This window comes from Sprattus sprattus, assembly GCF_963457725.1.
Source record: "Sprattus sprattus genome assembly, chromosome: 8".
In the NCBI taxonomy this organism is placed as follows: domain Eukaryota; kingdom Metazoa; phylum Chordata; class Actinopteri; order Clupeiformes; family Clupeidae; genus Sprattus; species Sprattus sprattus.
In genome coordinates, this window is record NC_137927.1 from 13501152 (window position 1) to 13512389 (window position 11238).

An 11238-nucleotide genomic window follows, 5' to 3' on the forward strand; every position below is an offset into this window, starting at 1 on the left:
GTCAGTGCAGCGCAACTGAGAGGGCCAAGGGCAGAACAGTAGAGCAGAGGGGGCATGAGAGGTGGCTGTTGTGTTTGGCCTGCCTGTGATGGATTGTTGACCTTTGTCGGAGTCCGTGTTCATTTATCCGAGCTGACAAAGGTAGAGAACGAGAGAATCCTTAAGAGAGGGAGAGAAAGGAGAAAAAGAAAAACAACATCAAGAGTGTTGATTTAATGAGCTCGAGGTCTGGATGTGGTGCGGTAGATGAAATGCAGGGAGCTGGTTATCGCTGTGTCTGACTTGCATAGTTGAGGGGGAGAGAGGGGAAGGAGACTGGGGAGGAGACGAGATGGTGATGTAACTGACTCTCCCTCGTCTGTCTTAGCGCCAGTGGGGACGTGCGGAGTCGCGCTGAACGTTCCAATCAAAACATTTATACCAGGAAACGCCGCTCACTTCTGGCCCTCGGGAATTCTTTGTGTATGCGTGTGTGTTCCCGCCATTCATTTTAGCAGCTTTCTCATGAAGGTTTTTTTTTAGCCTTTATTATTCAGAAGATCTCTATAGGAAATGAGATGGAGAGGAGTAGAATTGCGAAACGACAGACTTGAACCCTGGTGTCCATTGGCACTCAGGCCTGTAGGCCTGTATGGTGTGTCATGCTTCCACTGCGACTGACTACTACATTTTTCATGCCATCCATGGACATAGATAGATGGAGTTCCTGTGTTTTTACTGTGAAGACATGTTTACCTTCCTGAACAACCCTTGACACACAAACCCAGACCAAGGTCCACACACACACACACTCACACTCACACACACACACAAATGCAGACTTGAGTCGTGTGTGTGTTTACCTTCTTGGAGTTTGATGGCCAGGGTACTCCTCAGAGGTTAGAGGTTAAAGATGAAGGGCGCCTGTGGCCAGAGCCTCTGAAATTCCTGAGGCCCACTGAGCCGCCTCACTGTCACTACCACAGCGCACCTCTAATGGATGTTGTTCCTCACACACAGACGCCACTGACGTCAGATCACACACACTCACGCACTCTCCATGCCTCTCACTCCCCTTCAGACACACACACACACACTGTCTCTCTCGCTGTCTCACAAACACACACACACGCAGATACATTCTCTTTCTCTGTCTCTCTCAAACACACACACAGATACACATTCACACAAATACAGATACACACACCAGACACTGTCTTCCATCTGACTGTTTTTCTGCTGTTGGTAAAGTGTGTCTCAGGCCCCTTACCGCTCACATTGGTTGTCTGATGCCACGCTGCCTCCCCTCAGGGATTCCGATTAATAGTGAATAGTGTGTTTCCTTTGCAGACGTGCTTGTGTTGATCTTCAGTGAATGACCCTAGTGTGTATCTGTGTCCTCCCCTCTCCAGATACGTTACATTTCTCAGACGCAGGGGTTGCCCGGGGAGCACCTGTTGAAAGCAGGGACAAAGACATCTCGCTTCTTCTGCCGGGAGTCAGATTCCCCCTATGCAGCGTGGAGACTGAAAGTAAGGCAACCACCCTGATCATTCACTCACTCACCCACCCACACACACACACACACACTCTTTCTGTCTCTCTCTCACTTACTCACTCCCTCACTCACTCCCTCACTCACTCCCTCACTTCCTCACTCCCTCACTCCCTCACTCCCTCACTCCCTCACTCCCTCACTCACTCACTCACTCACTCACTCACTCACTCACTCACTCACTCACTCACTCACTCACACTCTCTCTCTCTCTCTCTCCCACCCTCCCACTTTCTCGCTCACTCTTTCGCTCTCACTCACTCACACTCTTTCACTTTCTCTCTCTCTCGCTTGCTACACACACACACACACACACACACACACACACACACACACACACACACACACACTTAAGGCCCCTTAACCTGCAACAAAACACTACCCCCACTGTTCTACCTAACAGAGGGACTCTGCACAGTACCGTTTGGCCTACTTCATCCATTCTTAGTCATGGCCTTTCCGCAGGCTTTGTCATGCGGATGTGTCTGTAAGCCCTGCCATCTTGCTGAATGTTCAGTCTTATTTCCTGTCCCCCTCCTTTTCCCGCAGTCCACAGAGGATCACGAGACGGAGACGGGGATGAAATCAAAGGAAGCCAGGAAGTACATCTTCAGCTGTTTGGATGATATTGCGCACGTATGTTCCAGTTCACTGCATTTTGACATCCAGAGTAGCTGAAGGCTGTTTCTGCTAATAATTAATTACACCACACACACACACACACACACACACACACACACACACACACAAGGAGCTTGATTCAACTGTTGTTAGCTTTTGGGTCTTATCTGATCTGAATCAAGTATGGGTGACGGATGAAAAGCTAAAATTAGGCATTCCCTCTCTGTTTGCAATTCATATTTAACAAAAACAATGAACAGAGACACCATGTCTGAAAATACCCCTGAGCTGTTCTCAGAACTGAGTGTAGTGTTGACCTGTGCTTTTCTGTTTTTCTCTGTTGAACTATCCTACAGGTGAATTTGGTGATGAATATGGAAGGCAGTGACTTGTTGGCAGAGAAAGTGGACCGTGGAGAGTTTGTAAGCTTGCTGAAGAAGATGTTGTTTATTGATGCAGAGAAGAGGATCTCCCCAAGTGAAGCACTCAATCACCCCTTTGTCACAATGCAGCACCTGTTGGATTTCCCCCACAGCAACCAGTAAGCAGCACATACGCACACGCTCACACACACACACACACGCACACGCACGCACACACACACGCACGCACACAGCTGCCCCTCAAGACGGTAGTAAAACACCTGAAAGATCTGATTTATTCCCCCCACAAACACACCTGAACACACATTTGTCTTCATGTTAAAACACAACTGAGCCATGAAGTTCAAAGCTAAAGTCACACCTGAACCAGAGTAAGAATGCCCTAACACACGTCAGCAGGCCCATGTGGTCTGGGTTTGTTTTGAATAAAGTCACTCTGACACTCTGAATTCTCCCTGCTGTTTCTAGTGGGTTTAGTGGGTGTAAAGCCTCCTTAAGACTTTCATTAGCTGAATCAGATCTGCTGTAATTGGTCTGTGCTTTGTGGGGGTGTAGGTTTTTTTTGGAACAGTTGGATACCCCTGATTTAAACTTCACTCTCAAAGACTTCCATTTAATGATGTAGTTCTGTTGGGGCTGGGAATAGATGAACCTTGAATCCAGTGTCGTGTGAATCTAACCCCCATTTCTGATGTATAATCTCTTCTCTTTTCTCCTCCTCTCCTCTGCTCTCCTCCTCTCCTTTCTGCAGTGTGAAGTCCTGTTTCCACATCATGGACGTTTGTCTGTCACGGCCTGGCGTGCATGACACTATTAACCGCAATAAGGCCTCCTATATCCGCCCAGTGACCACCACCGCGGGGCCCACCCTAACTGTGCCATTCAGCAAAATGGCTGGTTGCCACACACAAGTAAATGTCACCTAACCTTTTCATTAGCTTTGCATAGCAGCGTCAGCTAAATGTAAACACTTCTGGAATGGATTAGTGCTGGGTGATCCATCGCCCCCGGCAACCAAAGCACCAGTTTTTCCCGTTTTTATTTTATTTATGGCCTTGCAATCACCCTGTTTACCCTTATAACCGCAACCGCAACATTGACTTCTCTTGGGTGGTTGTGCTCTGCTGGTTGTTGTGTCAGTCTCGACCAGAGAATCACATGAGTGAATTCCAAACCCAGGCGAGAAACATGTCTCCATTGTGCTCGCCTCGGGGCGTTTTTTGGGTGTCATGTTTTGGTTGCCAGATCACGTTGAGGGAGGGCCACCGCCGACTCGTTTTCAAAAAACGCGTCAGAGGTGTCTGGCCTCTTCCTGAAAGCAGTAGCGCGGCGGCCTGCAGCCTCCAGAAGCCAGATGAGTGCTGATGTCAGTCCGCCCGCACGCCTCTGCCTCCAGTGACGACAGCTTATTTACCTCGCCACCATTGTTCTCACAGGTCGGGCCAATGTGTCACCTTATTGCGTTGCTCCGCCAATCTGTTGCCATGGCAGCGTGCTGACGTTATGGCAACGCTGAGAGCGTGCGTTTTGGTTGCCAGGGGAGTAGAGCGGGGTCCTGGTTTGCAGTCATTCTTGATTTTGTTTTTATGTTGTTGTTTTGGATTGCCCTCCTCTGGTAGCTGTTATGAAATGGACTTGCTGGGATTTGGGGTTTTGCTCAAGGAGTCCTTTCTGCTCAAATAATCAAATAGAGGAACATGAAGGAACGCTTTGGTCACATGTCGTGTGGCCCTTTGTGCGTCAGAGGCCTCAATGCAAATCACATTTTCATCATTGGCATACGTGAGCCTAGATTACGGCCAATTCAAATTGCAATGGGATGAAAAAAAACGTGGGCTGCTCATAGTTACTCCATGAAAAAAAAAGAAAATACAATCCTAGTGGGTGCGATCATTGGGAAAAGGGTTCCCCCTTCAGTTCTTGATCCAGCACTGGAATCCAGGCAGTAACTTTGATCACAGGATAGCTGCATGGCATTATGGCCATAATTCAATAATCCTGATTAAACAGTTACACAGGAGCGAGTGAACTTCGAACCAGAGGCTGTTTTTCAAATGTGTGGCTGTTCTCCCAACCTTCCTCAGAAAGCTGTAACAGTGCCCTCTACAGGGCATTTTGCAGCACTGCTGCCAGATGAATTTGACTGACCTGTCTGTACTTCTTCTTTTTATAAATGATTTACCTAGGCTAACGCTTAGCTTGACCACACCTATGCTGCATTGTAACTTTAGCATTAGACCACATAAAAAATAGCAATGTGAGGCAACTGGCATTTGCAGAGTGGGAAACGATGTACAGTATAGTGAAGATAAAAACGCATTCTTGGCAAGCAGTACTAGTTCCAGCCGTTATCATGTGTGCATTCTCTTCCATGTATTGTCAATGCACATGTACTAGGTTACTCATTGAAGTGGTACACAGTTCTGCTATTTCTGTTCGAGGTTGAGTTGAATAGTTGAGTTAAAGTGTGACATGATTGTTTTGTGACGTAATGTTTTGCATGGTTACAAAATCACTTCCGTGTCTGTAAGCTAATTTTACAGAGCACCCAGTCATACCAAAGTGTTAATATCACCCAGAAGGAGGAGAGCTGCAGTCACAACCTCCTTTCTCGCGTGTTCTACCTTCACTTCTTTCTCGAAAGTTGAACTTCTTATGTCACACAGAGTCTTACTACTTCAATTTTCTCATGTTTTTTAGGCTTTGGCCCCATCAGGACCTTCGGTGATGCACCCTGGGATAGCGCTGCAGACAGGAAATGCGCAGTTTGGCTGCACTGACTCGTTCCAGCAGGCACTCATCTTATGTCCTCCAACCATGCAAGGTACATTCCAATACCCTTGGTGGAATGCTGGGGACTTTCACCCATGAAAGAGCTCTATAATTATCAAGCAGTCACTCTTCGCTAGGTATTTTTTGATTTTTTTTTTTTTAAATGTGGTATCATGCCTTTGAATTGTAGCTGTAGAAGTTCAAGTTGTTCATAGGAAGTGCATTTTAAATGCCAAATATATGCTCTTTTTAAGAAAGCTTTCAAAGGAAGGCTGGTCCGATGGGTGCTTTTGGTGCATAAATAAACCAAAGGGAAAAACACAAGTGGAAATTCCTATTGTGTTGCATGTAACTGCATAGTAGTCTGTGATGTATTGTTACTCGGTTGATTTGTTTTGTTTTGTGTTGTTGACAGGAATCCCCACCAACCCGGGCAAACAGGCGGGGTACTCTGTCCGCATGGAGAGCACGGTTCCGATGGTCACCCAAGCCCCCACCATTCAGCCCATACAGATCCGACAGGGAGTCATCACTCAGGTGAGGGGCCCAGAAAAGGTCTAGGGTCAATGTCCATGGCCAAAATATCTGTGTATTGTCCACCCCTGCTCTAAAGCCAGTTGAAATCATGCATTGGACATTGCACTCCAGTGTGTATTATAATGTCTCTTTTTTCAATGTCATTGCCATGCCCTTGCAGTGGTGTATGATTTTACAGCAGTGTTGGCACGGCCTACGGCTTCAATTGGCTGTGAAAATGCTCCTTCTTTTTTAGCAGGCTTGGTCCAATCGCGGCCAGCAAATCCTGGTCCCAGCCTGGCAGCAGGTGACACCGGTGGCCCCACCGCCCACCTCGCTAGCCTCGGACTCTGTGGCGGGTCCACCGAGACTGTCAGACTGGGGGTGAGTGTGGCTTGGAACATCCGTGATTCTGTTACCTCCAATGCAGTGTGTGTGTGTGTGTGTGTGTGTGTGTGTTGCCTATTTCTGTCCACTGTACTTGGTCGCATGCATTGCTCATCAGTACCATGCTGTTGCCATCTTGTAATTGCCCATTTTCTCTCCCACACCTCCCATAAAACGTCATCACACCTTTTTTGTTTTTCTTGTCTTCACAGGAAAGTTCGTCCCCATGGCAACCATTACAGCTCCATGCTGCCCCACCCCCAACCACTCCTAACCAACCAAATGACCATGTCAGCCCACCAGCCCATCAGCATAGGCATCGCCCATGTGGTGTGGCCTCAGCCCGCTGCTAACAAACGCAACAAGCCCTGTGTCAACAGGTTCGGTTTTCTCCCATTGCACTAGCCCATTGCCAGCTCCGACAGCCTCACATACGCACAAGGTTTCTGTTAGCCGAGCAACTGCAGCAGTGCCAGTAAGCTGACATGTTGAGTAAACATTGTGGGCACAGCAAGATTGAAAACAGACTGAGAAACACAGCCACCCTTGTAGTGTGTTTCTGTGTATTGTCGGCTATTTAAATAATATTTGCCTTTTGGTATCCTGATATGTTTTGTAGATGTGATCGTTCTTGAGTCCGATTGAGTTATGATGTAATCACCTGCTGCGGTGTGTGTGTGTTTATTCTCTGAGCAGGAGCAACAACTTCACACACAGCACAAACACCCAAAGCTCAGTGTACCAGGGCCCAAAGATGGCCCCCGTCACAAAGAACGTGGAGGCCGTAGAGCGACGGAACTACGTGGAGGCCGAGCGCAGAGAGCGCGTGTCGGACCGGACAGACACAAGCGTGGAGGAGGAAGAGCCCAGCTGTTGCAAGGTAGAGGAGGAGGAGGAAGAAGAGGAGCTGTTGGTGGCGAAGAAACAGCAGCGGCAGGCCATGGTGATCGCCGACTCGCCCAGCCCGGCGGTCAGTGTCATTAGCATCAGCTCGGACACAGACGAGGAGGACCAGCCACAGAGACACTCCATCGGGGAGTAAGTCAACCGCTTGAACGGAAGATGGGGAAATTTGTTTCATTGAGCTAATGTCATAAACTAGTGTGAGCCACAAACATAGTGAAGATAATAGGTTTATGCACGTGCTGGAACACACACATACAGAAATGAAAAATAGAACGCAGAATCTTTATCATAATTCCAAGGCACTCTGGAAAGGAATGTTTGTGATAAAGTGTATTTAAAACTGATGTTATACAACGGTTTTGGCAGGCTTACGTGCAGTGACATTCATGCCAGTTAAGTCCTGCATATGTTCTCGTTGTTTTTTCGGTCTCCTAGGAGATAGAAGTCATGACCAGCTAATCTTAATAGAATAGTTGCCAGAGCAGCTGTTCTAGCTTATCTACTTTGCAGTAGCACTGTTATTGGTTAACCTTATTTACACTCTACTGACGTTGTTTTTATGGGATCGTTAATGTAAGAGATTGATGGGCTCAGCTGTGTTCGGTGTGCAAGAAGAATAGTTTCAGCACACAATAAACACTGGACATTGTGTCAGATGTGTTCATATCATGCAAGCTGCTAGCTCTGACAGCCCATATCTTGTGTCAGGTGTAAGGGCAGCCCCGAGTGTGAGGCGTGTCAGAGCACCCTGAACATGGAGCGTGTGTGTTCCCTCAGCAGCCCAGACTCCACCCTCAGCACCAGCTCCTCCGCCTCAGTGCAGTCCAGCGGCTCGCCCTGCAAACGACCCAACAGGTACACCTCCATTCTCTCACTCTCTCTCTCTCTCTCTCTCTCTGTCTCTCTCTCTCACTCTCACTCTCTGTCTCTCTGTCTCCCTACCTCACACATACACACTTTCTATCAGCATGTTCATACGGCCATTAAAGCCATAATGTGTATCACACACACACACAATTTGTCACTTAACTTGGAAATATCAGTTTGCATCTTTTTTAATGGTAGTAGTTAGATTGGCGTGGTTTAAATGGTAGACTTTACAATGTGGTGATGTTTTAAAGCATCTATCAAAGCATAGTCTGTGTGTAATTCTTAAACTTTCAATTATCGTTCTTTGTGATGAATCCTCTCTTCAGCTCATCTCTCTCTCTTCTTTTTTTCTCGTCTTTACTTTTTCTTTTCTTCTTCGCAGCATGTCTGAAGACGAGCAGGAGAGCGGCTGTGACACGGTTGATGGCTCGCCGGCCTCCGACTCCTCCGTGCACAACGAGAGCGCCTTCTTAGAGGGCCACCGCTACATCGCCGACAGCAACCACAACCGCAAGGCCTGTGTCACCACGGAGACGGAGGTCAGCAAGCCGCCGGTGCGCACCATGGTGGTGCCGCCCATGAGGATGCAGAACAACAAAATGGTCAGCCAGCAGAACACCAACACAGGTGAGCAGGTGGCCGACACACGGAGAACGGAGACCCTGCGCCTTTACAGCATGGATGCAGAAATACACATGCTCTGTGTGCATACTCAAAGTATACAGCCACGAATGCAGAAATACACATACTCTGTGTGCATACTCAGGTCGCATGTCTGAAATAGATGTATTTATAAGTGGGAAAATAGAGATACAAGATGGGTATGAATACAGGTAGACGCATGTGTTCTGTGTTATGATCTCTGTATGTCAGACATATATTGTCTTTAGAGTTAGCAATGGTTGGTCTGAATGTACTGCTGTGCCTTGTAGTTGAAACTTCATATGAAACATCTGTTTGTTTCCGCTGGTTCTCGCCAACGTGTATGTTATTACTCTTAAGCAATGAGTCTGCAGGACCCGTATTCATGTACTAGATCATTGATCCCCTAGTCTGTCACAGACTTTCCTCATGCATGTTCCGGCTAACCCAGAAAGACATGTGTGCTGATCTCTGATCCCCCTGGAAACTGTTGAGTGGCTGGGAACCTTTACTAATTCCTTCCTAGCCACATGGCTAATTGGAAGACTGTTTAGCGGGTCAGAGACGCAATTACCGGTGCCGCTGTCTGCTTCACAGGTGAATTGCCTTGGGATTACGCTGCCTTTATAGGTCACAGAGGCTCCCACAGGTGATTACGGCTGCCACGTCACTGGTGGCCCAGTCCGCCCCAGCTGCTCTTGAGTGTCTGGATGCTGTGTTTGACTCTGTCTTTTTAATAATTTATTTATTTGTATAACTCTATGACACTGATTTCAAAATGTCCCTTTTTAAGAAGTTTAAGACCCATCTGATCCCCCCCTGACGTTTTTGTCTGGAGTGTCAATTCTCAGCATGTTTTTTTTTAAAGATGCATAGTGGCATTTGACACCCCCACAGACGTTTGTCATGTTGGTATAAACATACACAGATGTATCATGGATCGTGCCTTACAGACAAGATCGCTATGAGCTGTGAATGTGTTATCCCAATAGTGTGAGGGGTGTTGTGCATGCCTTATGTAAGCTTTACAGGAGTTGCTATCTGTCTCTGTTGGTATCTCTGTCCTATGTAAGTGCTTTGTCCAGCATAGGTCATCTGCGAAACACTGTTTGACATTTGACTCCTTGGAACAGATACCTCTTCCCACTCCCCTCCTCCCCCATCCCCCATCTCTGCTCGTTCTCACATTCAAACACTTCTATCTGTTCCGCACCTAAAAGGCCACAGTATACTATTCTAGGCCTGCTCACAGGGTATTTTTAGACTGAGGCGTGACCCATAACTTGAAACGGGAACGAGATTAGTTACCAATTGGCTTTTAGTCCCACCTCCCTTAGATCTCGATGACAAGTCAAATCTTATTTTTACCCAGCTGCAATCATCGCAAGTTAGACCATCGTCATTGGCTCTGTTAACATAAATGGTGGCATTTTTTTAACTACGAGGGAGAGGTCTGACAAGGTCGTCAGACAGGAAGAGCTAAAACTGACTAGTCAGCCGAGAGTTGATCAGACATGCGTCAATTACACCTTTTGCCACCTTTCTTGCAGCTGGATGAGGATGGTCAAGTAATATTTTTATCCTGTGGGCTTTTGAGATTTCGATGTTGCTGCTTCTGAAAAAACTGACATCTCTGCTTGCCCCCCGTCCCCTCTCTCTCTTACTATCTCTAATTCTGTCTCTCTCTCTCTCTTACTCTCTCCTTTGCGCTCTCTCTCTCTCTCTTATTCTCTCTCTCCTACTCTCTCTCCCCCCCCCCCCTTTCTACACTATCAGTCTTAGAATCTTCATGCCCATTCAAAGGGCGCAATGGACACGGCAGGCTGGCCCCGCTCTCTACGCAGTTCCTCAACCGCTCTCAGAAGATCCCCGCATTCCAGCATCAGCATCAGCATCAGCTTCCGCATCAGCATCCGCATCAGCATCAGCATCAGCATCAGCAAGCTCCCCAGCATCTGCAGCAGCAGCAGCCGCCGCCTCTCACCTATGGGCAGGTCAGTCAGAGCACCACGAAAGCTCCGGTCAGGGCACACCAACACATAGCCAGTCATCTACTACCAAGTCCACTACCTGGGCTGTGTGATGGTACTCCAGAATAAGCTCCTTCATAAGGGGTGGCGTAACAACAATTAATTCATGACAAGAAATTGATGTGAAATGAAAAATAGAGTGATAAAGTATCAAGTGATTTGATTAAATTCAAGCCAATTTGATTAAAACTGTCGGGATGTAATGAAAACAGAGCCATGTTTCATCATTTTCATTCATCATCCACAACACAAAATTGTCATTTATCATTTAAGGAAAGACGTAACCGTATAAAAAGGATAAAAATAATGAAAAATTATGAAAATAGAGGGGTAAAAATGTATATGAATTGATATGTAAATTAATATGATAAACATTTTATGTGAAACAATTTGTATTACTTCCATTGTTTACAGCAAATTAATTTTGTTACTTCCCTTTATCAAATCGACTTAATATCACTCCATCATTTCACATGCATTTTGACCCTTATTTTTCAATTTTCATCACCTTCATTTTCATCAGCATTTGTTACTTTCACCTCTCATTCTCCTCTAGGCCTTTATGGCCAGAGATGAA

The 11238-nt window shown here is 46.8% G+C and overlaps 1 protein-coding gene across 6 annotated transcripts in view; it reads left to right on the forward strand.

The window, feature by feature from the left end:
* hipk3b (homeodomain interacting protein kinase 3b) overlaps positions 1-11238 on the forward strand; it is a 46717-nt gene that overhangs the window by 29964 nt on the left and 5515 nt on the right. For 2 of the 6 annotated variants that reach the window (XM_080843724.1, XM_080843726.1), the window contains 12 exons: positions 1392-1511; positions 2084-2170; positions 2512-2696; positions 3290-3449; positions 5239-5362; positions 5726-5847; positions 6083-6210; positions 6426-6593; positions 6910-7251; positions 7828-7974; positions 8372-8616; positions 10408-10625. In XM_080843724.1, the coding sequence (XP_080699850.1) occupies positions 1392-1511; positions 2084-2170; positions 2512-2696; positions 3290-3449; positions 5239-5362; positions 5726-5847; positions 6083-6210; positions 6426-6593; positions 6910-7251; positions 7828-7974; positions 8372-8616; positions 10408-10625 (2046 nt within the window). Of the gene's footprint in view, positions 1-1391; positions 1512-2083; positions 2171-2511; positions 2697-3289; positions 3450-5238; positions 5363-5725; positions 5848-6082; positions 6211-6425; positions 6594-6909; positions 7252-7827; positions 7975-8371; positions 8617-9228; positions 9281-10407; positions 10626-11238 lie in introns of all 6 variants that reach the window. The other 4 variants (XM_080843721.1, XM_080843723.1, XM_080843722.1 and 1 more) reach the window with 4 other exon arrangements.